Raw genomic sequence first — 18,636 nt, forward strand, 5'->3', positions numbered from 1 at the left:
TGAAAGATATTCCACGTTCATGAGTAGGAACACTCAATATTGTGAAGATGTCAGTTCTTCTAAGCTTAATCTATAGATTCAATACAATCCCAATCAAAATCCCAGCAAGTTATTTTGTGGGTATCATGAAACTAATTCTAAAGTTTATATAGAGAGGCAGAAGACCCAAAATAGCCAACTCAATATTGAGGAAGAACAAAGTTGGAGGACTAAAACTACCTTACTTCGAGACTTACAATAAAGCTACAGTAATTAAAACAATCAAGTAATGGTGAAAGAACAGACAAATAGATCAACGGAACAAGATAGAGTGCCCAGAAATAGACCCAGGTAAATGCAGTCAACTAATCTTTGACAAAGGAGGAAAGGCAATACAAGGAGCAAAGAGTCAATGTTGAAAAGAGCATTTTCAACAAATGGTGCTGGAACAACTGAACATCCACATGCAAAAAAATGAATCCACACACATACCTTACACCCTTCACAAAAATTAACTCAAAACGAATCCTAAACCTAGATAGCACAGGAGTAAACCTAGGCGACCTTGGATATGGTGATGCTTTTTTGGACACAACAAAAAAGGCACAATCCATGGGAGACATAATTGATAAACAGGTGGCAAGTAAGCATGTGAGAAGATGATCCATATCATACGTCAGCAGGGAAATGCAAATGGATACCACTACACACCTATGAGAATGGCCAAAATCTGGAACAGTGAATGCCAAATCCTGGCGAGCACTCCGAGCAACAGGAACAATACTACACTGCTGCTGAGAATGCAAAACGGCACAGCCACTCTGGAAGACGGTTTGGCAGTTTCTTACATAACTAAACATAATCTTACCATATGTTCTAGCAATCATGCCTTTTGGTATTTACCTAAATAAATGGAAACTTAAGTCAATGCAAAAACCTGCACACAGATATTTATAGCAGCTTTATTTATAATTGCCAAAATTTGGAAGGAACCAAGATATCCTTCAGTAGGTGAAGGGATAAACTGTGGTGCATCCAGACTGGACTGTTATTTAGCACTGAAAGAAAATGAGCTAACAAGTCATAAAGAGACATGGAAAAAACTTAAATTCATATTAGTAAGTAAAAGGAGCCAATCTTAAAAGTCTACATTTTATGATTCCAAATATATAACATTCTGGAAAAGACCATTGTTTTTTTATTGCCTCCATAGAGGTAACAAAAAGATCAGTGGTTTTCAGGTATTGGAGGCAGGGGAAGATGGAGAGCAGAACACAGAGGATATTTAGGGAAGGAAAACTATTCTGTCTTTATGATACTACAATGGTAGATACATGTCATTATATATTTGTCCAAACTCAGTATATATAACATGAAGAATGAACCCTCATGGTCTCTGAGTGAGAATGATGTATCAGTGTGCGTTTACTGACTATAACAAATGTACCACTCTGATGTGGAATGTTGATAATGGGGGAGGCTGTGCACGTGTAGGCACAGGGGGTATATGGAAAAATTTCTGTACTTTCTGCTCAATTTTACTGTGAACCTAAAACCACTATAAAAAATAAAGTTTATTAATTAGAGACTTCCAGCCAAGATGGAGGCATAGGTAGATACACTTTGCCTCCTCGCACAACCCAAAGAAGGACAACAACAAATTTAAAAACAAAAAATAACTAGAACTGCCAGAAAATCAAACTGTATGGAACTCTGACAACCACGAAGTTAAGGAAGAAACATTCATTCAGACTGGTAGGAGGGGAGACAGGCAGTGGGGGGAAGAGAGGATATACCACAAGGCTGTGGCTGGAGGACCCTGCCGGTAAGGTGGAGGCTCGTGGACTGGACAGTCCCATATTTGCATGTGGGTAAACTGGGAGGAACAAATGGGGAGTGATACAGACCACACAACCCAGGGTTCCAGGGTGGGGAAAGAAAACCTCGAAACCTCTGACTGTAAAAACCTGTGGGGGTTGCAGCAGCAGGAGAAACTCTCAGTCTTATGGGAGAGTTCATTGCAGACAACCACAGGGTCCTAGAACGTACACAAACCCACCCACTCAGAAATCAGCACCAGAAGGGCCCAATTTGCTTGTAGCAGGGGAAGTGACTGAAAGCTGGCCAAGAGCCGAGCAAGCGGCATTGTTCCCTCTCAGACCCCACCCCCACATATAGCACCATAACACAGTGACACGGGTTGCCCCACCCAGGTGAATACTTAAGGCTCCACCTCTTACAATGTAAGAGGCATGCTGAAACAAAAAAAAAATATGACCCAAATGAAAGAATATATCAAAGCTCCAAAAATAGAACTAAGCTGAATAGATAGCCAACCTATCACATGCAGAGTTCAAAACACTGGTAATCAGGATGCTCACAGAAATGATTGAGTACAGTCACAAAATAGAGGAAAAAGTGAAGGCTATGCAAAGTGAAATAAAGAAAAGTATACAGGGAACCAACAGTGAAGGGAAGGAAACCAGGACTCAAATCAACAATCTGGACCAGAAGGAAGAAATAAACATTGAACTGGAACAGAATGAAGAAACAAGAATTAAGAAAAATGAGGAGAGGCTTAGGAACCACTGGAACCACTTTAACCATTCCAACTTCTGAATTACAGGGTTCCAGGAGAAGAAGAGGATGAGCAAGAAATTGAAAACTTATTTGAAAAAATAATAAAGGAGAACTTTTCTAATCTGGCAAAGGAAACAGACTTCCAGGAAGTCCAGGAAGCTCAGAGAGTCCCAAACAAGTTGGACCCAAGAAAGCACACACCAAGGCACATCATAATTAAGTTACCCGAGATTAAAGATAAGGAGAGAAGTTTAAAAGCAGCAAGAGAAAAAGGAGATAGTTACTTACAAAGGACTTCCCATAAGACTCAGCTGATATCTCAGAAGAGACCTTACAGGCAAGAAGGGGCTGGAAAGAAGTATTCAAAGTCATGAAAGGCAAGGACCTACATCCAAGATTAGTCTATCCAGCAAAGCTATCATTTAGAATGGAAGGGCAGACAAAGTACTTCCCAGATAAGGTCAAGTTAAAGGAGTTCAACATCACCAAGCCCTTATAATATGAAATGTTAAAGGGACTTATCTAAGAAAACAAAGATCAAAACTATGAACAGTAAAATGGCAACAAATTCACAACTATCAACAACCAAACCTAAAAAAAAAAAACACAAACAAAAGCAAAAACAAGCTAAGCAAACAACTAGAATAGGAACAGAATCACAGAAATAGAGATCACATGGAAGGTAATCAGTAGGAGGGGAAGCAGGGAGAATGGGGGGAAAGGCCCAGGGAACAAGACGCATATATGGTAGGTACAAAATAGACAGGGGGAGGTTAAGAATAGTACAGGAAATGGAGAAGCGAAAGAACTTGTATGTACAACCCATGGACATGAACTACCGGGGGGGGGGGGGGGGGGGGGGCAGGGATGCTGGTGGGAGGAGGGGTATAAGGGTGGAAGGGAATAAAGGGGAGCAAAAAAAAATGGGACAACTGTAATAGCATAATCAATAAAATATATTTTTAAAAAATCAATAAATTTAAAAAGAGATAAACAGTTTAATTTAAAAAATCAATATAGTGATTTTAATTTAAAGTAGGATAGAAAATATTGAACAGCATTATACATATTATTTAGTAAAAGCTTTTTTTTCAAACATATATTAATGTAAATACAAACGTGTGTGTGGATATGCAGGGTCTCAATATAAAATATATTTTTTCTGTGGATCTAGTCAAAAAGGTTTAAAAGCCACTGATGTAAAAGCTCTGTTTCTTTTGCCTCTGAAACAAATAAATTATTGCTTCTCCTCTTTTACAAACAAATCTTAACATACCTGCTCCAACATAATTTACAGCCTTAGCAGCTCTGACTGCAGCTTCTCCAAGCTTTTTTCTTACTTCAGGTTTAATACCAGGCTATGGAAAAATATTTAAATAAATTTCCATTAGTACCTTGCTCCACTAGAAATTTCCATTAAGATGCAAGATTACATCTATGTAACAGATGTAGTGTGTATCAAATATTGCATTAAAGACATAACAAAGATAAAAAGCTAACTTTTAGTTTAACTGTCACATTAGCAAAGTTTAATGATTCTGCTAGTAATTCCTATGAATTGCAGATACTCCTCAGCATACTGATATATCCTTGTCCCTTGTACCTACATAACAACTTTTATAACTCTATGTCTACCTAAAATATGAAAACTTTGAACCGTCCCTATTTAAGACAACAAAGCAATCTGGTTCATGTGCCCAATAATTATCTTGGAATATGGTAAACCTTGAGATTCCAAGTTAATAAGAAAGGTTCAAAAAAAGAAATCTACGTCAATAAATAGGCAAAGCTTTTAAAATTTTGAAAACTGTGCTCTACAGATACATACTTAGGTAGTCGCTGTTTGAAAATAAGGCTTTACTGAAATTATCGTTGACATTTACTTCAAATGGGGTAACAGACTCTACAGCAGAAATTAAAATTTTAATTCGAGAACAACAAACTGATGAACCAGAAACCGCAGATTACTGACCTGATAGAACTACATGCTGACAACAGCAGGTATGGTGTCCCTGACCACTGTGGCTCAGTTGGTGGGGGCGTTGTCCTGTAAAGCTAAAGGCCACTGATTTGATTTCCTGGTCAGGGCACATGCCTGGGTTGCGGACTTGGTCCCTGGTAGGGGCCCATATGAGGGGCAACCAATTGATGTTTCTCTTTCACATCGATGTTTCTTTCCCTCTCTTTCTCCTTCCCGTCCTCTCTCTTTAAATATAAATAAATAAAATCTTAAAAAAAAAGAAAAACATGTATGGTAGTCCCCCCTTATCCAAGGGGGATATGTTTCAAGATCTCCAGCAGATGCCTAAAACTGGAGATAGTGCCACAGCTGAGCTATGTTTTTTTCCTATACATACATACCTTTTCACTCAAAGGAAGCATTTATAGCTTCTCTTTGGCATATCCAAATTTCTAACATCACTATTCTTGCACTTTGGAGCCATTATTAAGTCCGGGTTACTTGAACACAAGTAATGTGACAGTTCATCTGGTAACTAAGACAACTACTGAGTGACGGACAGGCAGGTTGCCTGTCCAGTGCGGGTACGCTGGACAGAGGGAGGATCCGCATCCCGGGTGGGATGGCATAAGATTTCATCACACTACTCAGAATAGTGTATAACTTAAAACTTATGAATTTTCTGGAATTTTATTTTATTTTTGGAATTTTTGACTTAATATTTTTGAACCACAATTGACCAAGACGGGGGGTTACTACCGTATATAACCTTGAACAAGAAAAGAATCCTATGGCAGTAGCAGGTTCCTAGGAAATGTAAATCCCAAAATAAGTAAGCCTAGGAGTAGGCCTTGATGCAGATAACAACTTAAACCAGTCCAGTGGTAGGCTGGAAGAGAAGTAAACAACTCTGAGGGGGCAAAATTTGTCAAATAGGAGCAAATCTCTCTCCTCCACAATACAACCGGAAGATGACCGATATATTTCAGCAACTTCTTTTTTTTTAATTAATTTATTTATTTTTATTCAGTTACAATTGTCTGCATTTTCTCCCCTTCCCTCCACCCCACCCCAGCCAGTCCCACCTCCCTCCCCTTCCTCCACCCTCCCCCTTGATTTTGTCCATGTGTCCTTTATAGTAGCTCCTATAGACCCCTCTCCCCACTATCCCCTCCCCACTCCCCTGTGGCTATTGTTACAATGTTCTTAATTTCAATGTCTCTGGTTATATTTTGTTTGCTTTTTTCTTTTGTTGATTATGTTCCAGTTAAAGGTGAGATCATATGGTATTTGTCCCTCACCGCCTGGCTTATTTCACTTAGCATAAAGCTCTCCAGTTCCATCCATGCCATTGCAAAGGGTATAAGCTCCTTCTTTCTCTCTGCTGCATAGAATTCCATTGTGTAAATGTACCATAATTTTTTGATCCACTCATTTGCTGATGGGCACTTAGGTTGCTTCCAGTACTTGGCTATTGTAAATTGTATTTCAGCAACTTCTTAAACAGCAGTTAAAACAAGTCTTCTTCATAGAAAATACATTCAATTAACCAGACCATACCATTCCTTAAATATTCCGCTTAATTACAATTTAAAACCTGGATGGAAACACTGTATAGGTGTTCTCTTTAGTTCAGAGCTGTGGGTTAGGGAAGAGTTTCCTAGAAACCATCCAAATGGAACACAGCCCTCTTGGGACCTTATCTTGATACTACTGGGAAGTGGTTGTCCAGCAGGACTTTGGGAAGCTTACAAACTTCTTGACAAGGTCCTTACCCCTGGGGCTTCCTCAATGATCTTCTGATGCCTCCTCTGTACACTACAGTCTCTTTCAAACAAGTACACAGCATTGCCATGGTGATCACCAAACACCTGCACTTCTACGTGCCTGTTTAAAAGCAAACACACATTCATATACTTTGTTAAGGATGACAACATCACATTCAATAAGCCAGACTACTGGCCAAGGTGACTAGGATTCTTCTATTTTTATTTTATAAATGAAATGGGATATTTTGACCTCAAAATAAAGGATATGGACTTATAAATAGAACTATAGCAAATCTTATTAACATCCAATGAAAACCTTTCCATTTATTAGATAAACATTAAAGAAAAAAATATGAAATAACTGGCAAATAAGAAAAGACAGAAAACATGGGAGACTATATATTTATGAGCTCAGAGTAGGGGCAAGGTACAAATACAAACTGTCAAGGAAAATACTCATAAATCTGACTATTTAGAAATTACAATTATAGTCTTATTTCATATATCCTCAAAGAGCCAATGAAAACTTTTTTGTGATCAGATTTTGAAAAATCAACTCTAATAGTCAGATTTTATAAACAGTTGCAGATTGAAAATTAAAATGGCTCATCCATAAAATGTTAAGAAATAAATTAATATGGCTCATTAGTTTTTAAGACTATACTCACATTAAATCATAAAAGAAACAAAAAGGGACTTTAATGTTGAGTATAAAATAGCAAAATTATGAGAATCATGTTAAAATATACATAACACTTATGAAAACAAGGCTAACAGCTCTCTGGTGAACACAAAAAGCATTCTTCTCAGTAGGCCTATTTTGAATGTTCACACTGTAGTTTACCTCACTCGTTCACCATCTTAACATAGAAATGAGTGATCAGCAAATGCTTTCCCTGTCGATGTCTTAAAACAAAAATTATCAAACATGTAAGAAAATTTTAAAAACCCAGGAAGTCTTATAAATGTCCTTTTCAGTACAGTGGTTCAGAGCTGATCCTTTTCGTTCACCCCATGAAGCACTTATTAAACCAGTTAGATTTATTTTTTGATATATCATTTCTACTGGATATTCCATTTGAAAAATTTCCCACCTGTCCAACACAATAGGAGCTGATTTCTTCCTTTTGGATTTGCCTCCTTAACCTTTCCTCCTCTTTTTATTTATCCTTAAATTATCATCACCAAATATACTCTTGTTATCATTATTTTGAACAAACTGTTAACTGTGATATCAAATAACAGATTTTATTTTAGTTTCATTTATCCCTTCTCCAATGATCTTTCTTTCTTCATCAGATCTGAGTTTCTCACCTGTATCATTTTCCTTCTCTCTGAAGAACTTACGTTATCATTTCTTACAGGGCAAGTCTACTGGTGACAAATTCCTTCAATTTTTGTTTGTCTGAGGACAGCTTTATTTCTCCTTCCTGTCTGAAGGGTAATTTGAGTGCATACAGAATTCTGTATAGTTTGATTCTTTTCTTTCAACACTTTATATAGTTCACTCTTCTCGATTCTTGTTTGCATGGTTTCTGTGAGTAGTCTGATGTAAGAAGGTGTTTCCCCCTCTCTGGCTTTGTCCAAGATTTTCTATTTGTCTTAGTTTTCCTGAAGTTTGAATATAATTCTAAAATTTGATTGACATCCTGGTTCTGTAGTTCAGTGTCTGTCATTAATTTGGGGAAAATTTTGGCCATTACTTAAAATAGTTCTCCCACTCTTATCTTTGTTCTTGTATTCAAATAAGGACATATGATACCTTTTTTACATTGTCCCACAGTTTTTGGATACTTAGTTATATTGTATTTGTTTTCATCCTTATATATATAAGCTCTTTGTTTTTCTTTGGGAAGTTTCCATTGACATATGGTCAAAATCACTGATTCTTTCTTCAGCTGTGTCCAGTTTACTGGTGAGTCCATCAAATGTATTCCTTTTTTTTTTTTAAAGGAAAGTGAGGAAGACTTTTTTATTTTTTATCCTTACCCAAAGATATGCTTAGGGAGGGATAGAGGAAGAGATGTGAGAGAGAAACATCGATCAGTTGGCTCTCATACGCATCCTGTCTGGGGACCAAACCCACAACCTAGGCATGTGCCCTGCCAGGAATTGAACCCATGACTTGTTGGTTTGTGGAATGATGCTCCAACCAACTAAGCCACACAGACCAGGGCTAATGCATTCTTCATTACTGTTCAAATTTTTTGATTTCTAGCATTTTCTTTTTTTTCCTTAAAATTTCCAACTCTCTGCTTACATTACCCATCTGTTCTTAAATGTTTTTGACTTGCTCCATTACAGCTCTTAACATATTAACCAGTTATTTTAAATTCCATAGATAATCCTCAAATTTATGTCACACCTCAATCTAGTTCTGATGCTTGCTTTGTCACTTCAAAGTGTGCTTTTTCTTGCCTTTTAGGATGACTTGTAATTTTTTTTTAAAGCCCAATGTGATGTATTACATACCAGTGTGGAGAGCAGGATCAATAAAATGGCATTGGTTTGGTCAAGATAAAGTACATAAAACAAAATGGCATCACTCATGTCAACCAAGATGGCTGCCAGTCAGCCATGACACTTTGGTTCAAGAAGGAAACTACCTAAGTCACACCAGGCACTCTGCCAAATGTCTGCCAGAGCAGCGCATGGATGTGTCTGCAGAGAGGGCACACCAACTGATAGAGCTCTGGGGCCTCTTGGCCGTGGGCCATGGAATTTGCCAGCTCAGTCAGGTGCCAAGAATTTGGGTATAACAGAGGTAGACTTCAGAGTCAACACCGAGACGGTTGATCTCCTACACGAGAATGCTGCCTCTGCTACTCTGAAGGCATCTGCCGCTAAAGGCCCTGCCCTACCAAGCACCCAATGAGGTCACCCCAGATTCTGCCTTGTAAGATGCTGACACTTGCCTCTGTCTCTTGGATCCGATGCAGCTAAGGCTCTTGCACTCAGGTTCATTAACGGGCTCTGCCCCCTGCTGATTTGCTGTGTTTAGTAATGTTGTTAGGACTGATTTAATGTTAAGTTAGGATTGATTTGTGTGTGAAACCTGCATTAATAAACAAAGGATATCACAGTCACCTGTGTTGGCTCATTGTTATTTCTTGGTGCCGGGTAAGGAAGATTCCAGATCACTGGTCTGAGAAGGCCAGGCATTCGGGGGCCACCCAGCACTTTTGGTTCTCATTCACCTGTGCCCTAAGGCTCAAGCAGGACATTGGGAGGCTGACTTTCAGGAAAGACTGAATCATGACCACCCTTTCCTGATTAGACAATCAGCAACTGAGATAAACAGGCCTTTAATGTTTTACAATGTGTTAATCTGTCTTGGAGATAACGTTGTGTTTAATGTATGCCGTAGCTGTAGATGCCAGAGACTTCACTTACCCCTAGTGTCCTTGTTTTACTTTTGTTTTCTACTGCTCTCTATGGGCTTCCCCAAGAACTGCTTCCCTAACAGAGTCTGTGTGTTCAGCTCATTCAGATGTAATCCACTGTTATTATATGGGAGCCCTGGTGACTTGGTAAGGTGCAGGGGAGGGAAAGCATTCTATAATCTTATGATTAAATCTCAGTGTTCTAGTGGGTCTGACTGCTTCAGAAGCCTTTAACTTTATTTTCACCCTTAAGTAAATCAGGCAGGTTAGAGTTTAGATTTGGCTAATTACCCTGCTCCCAGGACAGAAAAGGTTCTGGCCAGTTTCTCATGGAGTGCTGGCCTTCGTTATTGAGAATAAACTGCTGTGGGCCTATTTCGAAAGGTTACTCCCCTTACTCCAAAATTTTAGGAAATTTTGCTTAGATTTTCACTGTGAGAACCTGGTAGGGTTCCTGGAAATAAAACTAACTAAAATTTGGGGGGGTCCCCCTAACACTGGAGTCCATGGAGTTTCTATCAAGCTACTCCACAATCAGCCTCCATTAATTTGTCAAAATTCCCACTTAAGTGTTCCTACCTGTTGATGGGTCCAGCAGCTTTTGCTCCTGGTTACTGGTGTTGGCAGTGACTGTGTGCATGCACACGCCTGCCCAGATTTCAGGGTGGTTGCTTGCCCTGTGGTCTCGATTCTCTTCTGTGTCTAAAAGTCGTGGGCTTTCATTCTGTTCAGCTTGTTACTTGCTTTTCAGATGTGACATCTTCTAAGCTCTACATGCTGGTGCTGAACAGTTTGTTTTTCAAACTCCAATTATAAAATTCTACCACTTCTATGGACTCTCTCTTATCTTTTAGCTGCTCCAGGGGAGAAGACACTATAACAGGGACTCCAGGTTCTAAAAGGAACGTGTAGGGGCCACATCAAGAGCAGAATACAGTTCTTATTCTGAGATCTCAAAAGTTTGAAACATTTTTCCTTTGTCTACTTACAAAGACAGATCATTGAGGATCTGTGTGTTCTGTTTTGATTCTGTAGTTATCAAACTTGTGTTATTTTCCTTTTGCTGACTGATCTTTTCTGTTACTTGACTAACTGAGAGTTTCTGGAGCACAGTGTCTGTGAACCAAGAGGTGTAGAAAGTTCTAGCTACTCCAGTCAGCCATGCTGGGGTCTGGCTAGTTGGGTAGACACAGCTGGATTCTAATGGGAATGCCTTGAAGTTTTCTAAAAGTTCTAATGTTTTCATTTTCCTATTTACATTTTAAATTCATCTAGAATATATATTGACTATGGAGTGAAGACGGAATCTGGTTTCTTTTATTAACCTCCGAATAGTACACTTTGGAGGCTATTTTCAACCCTAGCCTTTCAGATAAAATGCAATAGCTGATCGGATCTGTAAAACAGCTTGGTATCTACTTTTCTCAGTTATCAGCATTTTGACAATTTTCTGGCACTCCATTAATTCAAGAGGTACCTATTTAGCAGGATATAACATAGTATACACAGGATGATTATTGTGATATTAAAGTATTATTACTAGAAAATATGGCACAGAAATATATAGAAATGCTAATACTTATAGAATGAGATTATAAGTGACTTTGTTTTCCAACTCCTTTATTTTCCAAAAGCTTGTAATGTATTCATATTACTTCTATATTTCAAAACATATTATTGATGCCTATCATGAAGAAAGTAGTATGCCAGATAATAATATATAGGGGGAAATTAAAAAATATATACTGGCAGATCCTTGATTCCCAGGAGCTTCCCAGTTATTAGGGGAATGAATTAGAATCTGAGGTAATATATAGCTAACATTTCACAAGGAAAGAACTTGCAGCTTCAAAAAATGTTGCAAGCATAGAGTTACAGTCATCAAAATAGCTAGCTGATATCTCCACAACAATTCTAACTCAAGAGTATGCTAATTTGGATAGTCAGCCGATTCTTTCTGAAAGATGTTGTGGAAGGGAGCCCTGATTTATCTTTGAATCCCGTCTTTTCCCTGCTTCCCACTAATAGGCGGCATATGTTGTGCTTTCCTAATCAATTGGCCTATTTTGAGGCTGACCTTTTTTTTTTTTAAAAACCAACTCTAAATGAATTTTGTTTACTGTGCCATGCTCAGGGACAGTTCTAAGCTTTGTACCATCTGAAACAAAATCAATTTAGGGTCCCTCTTTAAAATGAATACAAAAGTAGGTACAGGAATTTGTTAGAGGTTCATGCAAATGAAGGGCCTGAAACTTCGGTTCGTTACATTCAAAGTACATGCTTCTCTGGCCATGGCTCCTAATGAATTGGTCTTCATGAAGTCACCTGACACAAAGGACATCTGTGCCTACACATCTGTAACTACATAAATTACCAAGCGTCCGTGAAACAGGAAGCTTTTATAATCAGGACCTTATTTTACACAACAGACTTGAAAATACAATTCCAGAAAATAAAAAATTAGAAATGGCATTTGTTATCATGGTACCTGGAGAAGCAGTTTAGTGCAGTGGCTTAGAGTGTGAATTTTGGAGTCAAACTGCCAAGTTTTGGGGTTGAAATCCAAGCTTCACTACTTCTTAGCTGGGAGACCTCAAGCAAGTTATGCAACTACTCTGTTGCTCAGTATCCTCACCTGCAAAATGGGAATAGTACCCATCTAAAGGGGTTCTTGCAAGAATTAGATTAGAATTAGGACAGCAAGACTAGTTAGTATACGTAAAATACATAGAAACTGGTACATGTTAAGTGCAATGTAAGTGTGAGCTGTTAGTATTATTTGTTAACATATCACAATTACACTTTTTTTTGGTAACTATTTCCATTTTCTGAGCATCTCAACTGATGCTCATGGAGTTATGTAAAATACAGGTTAATTTCTTACAAAATTTTTTATTTTAAAAAGACCCTAAATTCCATCTAAAACTAATGAATTGAATGAATTAATGGCATATCAATATCATGGAACCATTAAGCTCAGTAAAAAGAATGAGGCAGATCTATATTCACTGACATGGAAAGATGTCTGATACAGTATTAGTATATAATATTATGTAAGAGTCTGTTCACTGTTCTTCTGCATGTATGCTGTCTTCCATTTGTGTAAGCGTTTCTATTTACATAGAAAATGCCTGGAAGTATGCATGCCATACCTTAAAAGTGGATACATCAGGGTGTGGGATTGGGGGACTAATGTATTTATATTCTATTAGAACTTTGTATTTTACATAATGTGCATGTATTTCTTTCATAATTTAAAAAATCTCAGTCAGAAATAAAAGCTGAACCCACCTTGGCGTGTCCACAAACTTCTCAATCAGCATAGCATCATCATTGAAGGACTTCTTAGCCTCCCTCCGTGCTGATTCTAACTGCTCTTGAAATTCTTTTTCAGATCTAGCAATCCTCATACCCTACGATACAAAGACAGTTATGACCACAACACAACTAAAACAAAGAGGGCTGGCCCGAAATGGGGAACACCAGCATGCACAGTCTTACCTTTCCCCCTCCACCGCGGACGGCTTTGATCATCACGGGATAACCGATTCTCCCAGCGTGCTCTCTCAGGCACTGGTCTGTTTGGTCCTCGCCGTGATAACCTTCCACAACAGGTACTCCAGCAGCAGCCATTATGGATTTGGATGTACTTCAGGATTAAAAAAAAACAAAACCCCCAGATGCCCAAATTCTATGAAATATTTCATGTAAGAGAAAGAAATACAGCCCAATCTATAAAATAGGATGGAACTTTTAAAAGAAAGCATCCCATAAAGAACTGCAGTCCGAGACAACAAATGTGAATATAAGTATTAAAATATCTGTTAATTGTCCTCAATCCAGTCGTTTATCCCCCCCAAAAGAATGAGCATATATTGATTACAAATACCAATTAGTTGAATATTTTCTGTAATTCACCGGAGTGGCAGATAGACAACTTATGCCTAGAGCCACAAAAGGATATTATTAACATGTCTATTGTAGGTAAAACCAGTAATTTTAATTGACCTTGCTATTTAAAAGATATAAACTCATACCTCTTAATCCCCATGTCTCTAATTGCAGATGAAGGAGGACCTATAAAAATAATTCCTTCTTCCTTACACAGTTCGGCAAATTCCATGTTTTCTGAAAGAAAACCATATCCTGGATGGATAGCCTAGAAGTGAGGAATGAAAAGACAAATTTGCTGGCGCTCCACCGGCAAACTGCGCTGCGGCGGCTGTCACTCTCCTCTGGGGAGGCTTCTCCCTCCGCTGGGGACTGGTACAGCACCATCTCGACAAAATCTGTTTCCAAACAGGTGTATGAACTCAAGTTCCGGAGCCTTACCTGAACCAGAAGAATCTGTATTTCTTTTTATTGCGGTAACATATACATAACATAAATGCCCATTTAAACCACTGTTAAGTGCATAATTCAGTGGCATTAAGTCCATTTGCAGTGCTGAGCAGCCGTCACCACCAACCATCTCCAGAACATTTCATCATCCCAGACGGAAACCCTGCGCCCCCTGAACATTAATTCCCCACTCACAGGCAACTTTCTGTCTCATAAGCTTTACTTCCGGTCTCTATGAATTTGTTTACTCTAGGGACCTGATATAGGGGAATTGGACAATACTTTTCCTTTGTGTCTGCACATAATAGTAGCATAATATTTCCAAGGTTCCTCCATGGAGTGGCATGTGTCAGAATTTCACTCCTTTTCTAAGGCTGAATAATATTCCTCTGTGTGTACATATTCCACATTTTGTTTACCATTCACCTATTGATGAACGTGGATTATTGCCAGCGTTTGGTTCTTACAAATAGTGCTGCTGTGAACATGGATGTAAATGTATCTCTTCGAGTCCTGCTTTAAACTCTTTTCAGTATGTATCAGCAAGTGGGATGGGTGGACCAGACAGCACAGAAGAATCTGTATTTTAATTTAAAATAACACTGCTATTAGAGTAGAATGTTAAGGAATATTTGTAAGTAGGAGTAAAGGTAATAGGGATTTCTCAACTTTGCCTGGCTATAAAGCTGGCCTAGAACCGAAAGTATGGCACTTAAAAGCCAAGAGGAACACACTAGCACAATAATACCTCCTTTATCTTCAGGTCACTCTATGGCCATGTTACCTTTCTAAAAAAAACTAACAAACAAAAACCTAAGCAGCAAACAAAAATATATTAAAATATATTAAAAATATATTAAAGTCTGCATATACTTTAGTGAAAGAGAGCTCCCTTAGACTTTTGCCTATTTGGAAGTTGCTCAGTTCTAACAAACTTATTATCTGGCTTTCTGGCTCACAGAAGAGGAAAATCAGTGGCCAAAGGACGGAATGTTTTCTCAGGGCAAACACATTGCCAGGAAGAAGGGAAGAAACAGGAAAGCAAACAGCAGCTTAGTTTATTTAGTGAGGGATGAAGCAACTCTCTCACTAACTTCCGTAGTCCTCATGGCATTGTTGTTCTTCTAAAATAATAATTATGTTACGGATTATAATTATAACCAAGTGAATGTAAAGAAAAAAGCTCTGCCAACCCTATTTCAAAATAGTTACATTCAAAGAACATTTCAAAATTAAAGGGGTAAGCTTCTGATGCCTGGGGAATTCATATGAATAGAAAAACCCACATTTTACTGAGAGCAAACAACAAAATTCTAAATACTGACTAACATGCTGAAAGTCACATTTTGATGTCAGTTGGAATTTTGTTTCTTTTAAATCAATGTTCAATCTTAGACATTTTCTATGAAATGGTCAAATGTTATTTATGCCAGACACAGTGGAAAAGGTCTACACTCAGTTCTCCCTGTTTTTTTAACAGCTATTTTTGAGGTATGATTTACAATATATGGTGTCATGGATTCAGTAAATTTATATAACTGTGCAACTATTACTACAACCCATTTTTATAACAGAACACTTCTACCACTCAAAAAAGTTCCCGGGTTCCTATGCACATAACTAATTCTTACTTCCAGACCAAGCAACTACTGACCTGCTCTCTCTACGTTTTGCCTTTTCCAGAAATGTTAAAGAAATGGTACCATACAGTACACATAGTCTTATGTGTCTGACCTCTTCAACTCAGCGTAGTTTTCTGAGGCTTATCCAGGTTGGTGCATGCATCAGCAGTCCATTCCTTTTTACAGAACTGGCCCCACTACGGATGTACCACACTTAGTTTATGCATTCATGTGGGGGTTTTCCAGTTTGGGGCCATGATGAATGTTCATGCAAGTCTATTTTTCATTTCTGTTGGGGAAATGCTCAGGAGGGCAACTGTTGGGTCAAAACACGATAAGTACATGTTTAACTTTTTAAAAACCAGCCAAACAGGTTTCTAAAGTAATTGTGCTATTTTGCATTTCTACCAGCAATGCATGATGATTCCAAGTTTCTCTACAGCCCAGCCGACAGTAGCATTATCAGTCTTTTTGATTTTAGCCATTCTAGTGGGTGCATTAGTGCTATAGCATTTTTTAAAAAAAAATTATTGAAACATTATTCATATACCATAAACTTACCCAATCCAATATTTTTCTGGCATAGTCACAGAGTTATACAACTATCACCATAATCCAAAACACTGAATGAAATCTAATAATGTAAGTTTTCTTTGCCCCAAACAGAAACCACATACCTCTTAGCAGTTATTCCCAATTTCCCACACACCGTCAGCCCTAGGCAACCACCAGTTTACTTTGCCTCTATGGATTTGACTAGCCTGGACATTTCCTATAAATGGAGTCATACAATATATAAAGTCTTTTGTGACTGTCTTCTTTTACCAAACACAATATTTTCAAGGTCCATTCATTTTTTTTAGCATATATCAGTACTTTATTCCTTTTCACTGCTGAACAATATTCCATTCTATAGAGCACATTTTATTTATCCATTTATCAGCTGATGGATATTTGGATGATTTCCATTTTTTGGTTATTAACAATGCTATTATGAACATGCATGTATGAGTTCGGATACATGTTTTCATTTCGTTCGGGTATAGACCTAAGAAGTAGAGCTCACAGTTCATGTGGTAACTCTGTTTGATTTTTGAGAAACTGACAAACTGTCTTCCAAAGTGATTGTACCAGTTTACATTTCAACCAGCAAATTTATGAGGCAATTACAGTTTCTCCAAATCCTTGTCACCACTTGTTATTATCTGTCTTTTTGACTTATAGCATCCTAATGAGTTTCTAACTATTTAATGTCAATTTCCCTAGTGGCTAATGATATTGAGTATCTTTTAATGGGCTTATTAACTGTGTGTCTTCTTTAGTGATGTGTCTATTCAAATCTTTTGCCCATTTTTTTCAATTGGGTTGTTTCTCATTATTCAGTTGTAAAATGTTTCTTATACATTCTGGACACAAATCCTACATCACATATGTTTTGCACATATTTTCTCCCAGTCTATGGCTGATTTTTTAATATTACTAATGGCTACTTTGAAGAACAAAGGTTAAAAATTCTGGTAAAGTCTATTTTATCAACTTTTTCTTTTATGGATTTTGTTTATGACATTATATCCAAGAAATCTTTGCCTAACCCTGTCAAAGATTTTCTCTTATGTTTTCTTACAGAAATTTTATAGTTTTAGTTCTTCTATTTAGGTCTATAATTCATTTCAATTTTTTCTTTATGAAAAGTATAAGGTAAGAATGTATGGACTAGACTTTAGGTTTATCTTTTTGCATAGAGATATCCAATTGTTCCAGCACCATTTGTTAAAAAGACTACCTTTTCCCCATTAAATAACTTTATTCAAAAATTAATTGACCATAAATGTGCAACTTTCTATTCTGTTCCACTGCCCTATATATTTATCCTTCTGATAACACAATGTGTTATTTACTGTAGCCTTATAATGAGTTTTGAAATCCAAAAGCCTAAAGCCTACAAATTTGTTAGTCTTTTCAAAATTGTTTTAAGTATATACTAGGCCCTTTGGCTATTTTAGGTGCATTGTCATTTTCTACAAAATAGCCTGTTGGGATTTTGATATGGAGTGAATTAAATCTACAAATCAATTTAGAAAGAATTGCCATCTTGACAACATTGAGTCTTCCAATAATATATCTGTCCATTTACTTCGGACCCCTTTCATTTCATTCAGCAGTGTTTTACTTTTCAAGACACTGGTCTTGAACTGGTTTTGCTAATTTTGTTCCTAAGTATTTGATTTTGGTTGATACTATAATGAATGTAACTGTTTCCTTACTTTTATTCTCAATGTGTTGTTAGCTTTCCTTCTTTTGAACAGATTATTTAATTTGATAAACTAGATGAATATTCTCCCTTCAAACCAAAAAGAAAAGCAGGTATCTACTTGCCAATATGAAGTTCAACCACACATTCTGGGCATGGCTTCAGGAGCTTTAATTTCTCTTAAGAAGAATAATTTAATATATCCAAACCATAGTATCCTTGAGCACTTTAATGGATTAAAAAGGAAAAATCAATACTACTACTACCACCATGGAGTAATTTCCCTACCTTTCAGGCATATATTTAGCTGCCAATTCACCCTGACGGGTCACAAAATTGCAAGCCTATTTAGATTGTTTATTCCATAATACTAATATGCTTTTAACAGGAAAGACAGAAAACTGGGAATGGCTAACGTAAAAATGAGCTCTATAAGTAATCAATTTTGTGAAAATTGTGCAATACTTATTACTTTTGCATTGTAAATATCTTCATCTCTCTTACCTGTGCAGCAGAGATCTTGGCCACTTGAATGATTTTCTCCATAGAAAGGTAGCTCTGCTGAGAGGGAGCAGGACCGATGAGATATGCTTCATCTGCCTGGTTAAGAAACATTACATGTTTAAAAAACCCCACAGACCTAGTACTCTGCACAGAACTGCTTCCGGGGCATACTGTTAAGAATGAAAGTGTTGGCTTCCACAAAACAATAGAAAAGTACCAGCTCACATCTATGCTATAAAAGTAAGCC

The 18,636-nt window shown here is 37.5% G+C and overlaps 1 protein-coding gene across 1 annotated transcript in view; it reads right to left on the reverse strand.

The window, feature by feature from the left end:
• The window catches only part of MCCC1 (methylcrotonyl-CoA carboxylase subunit 1), a 60,358-nt gene that overhangs the window by 30,326 nt on the left and 11,396 nt on the right, over positions 1-18,636 (reverse strand). The window contains exons 4-9 of the mRNA XM_024564009.4: positions 18,390-18,485; positions 13,709-13,830; positions 13,173-13,320; positions 12,963-13,084; positions 6,295-6,406; positions 3,836-3,917 (exon numbers count right to left, since the gene is read on the reverse strand). Coding sequence (XP_024419777.1) covers positions 3,836-3,917; positions 6,295-6,406; positions 12,963-13,084; positions 13,173-13,320; positions 13,709-13,830; positions 18,390-18,485 — 682 coding nt within the window. The remainder of the gene's footprint in view (positions 1-3,835; positions 3,918-6,294; positions 6,407-12,962; positions 13,085-13,172; positions 13,321-13,708; positions 13,831-18,389; positions 18,486-18,636) is intronic.

The sequence above is a fragment of the Desmodus rotundus genome, chromosome 2 (genome assembly GCF_022682495.2).
Source record: "Desmodus rotundus isolate HL8 chromosome 2, HLdesRot8A.1, whole genome shotgun sequence".
Classification (NCBI taxonomy): Eukaryota; Metazoa; Chordata; class Mammalia; order Chiroptera; family Phyllostomidae; genus Desmodus; species Desmodus rotundus.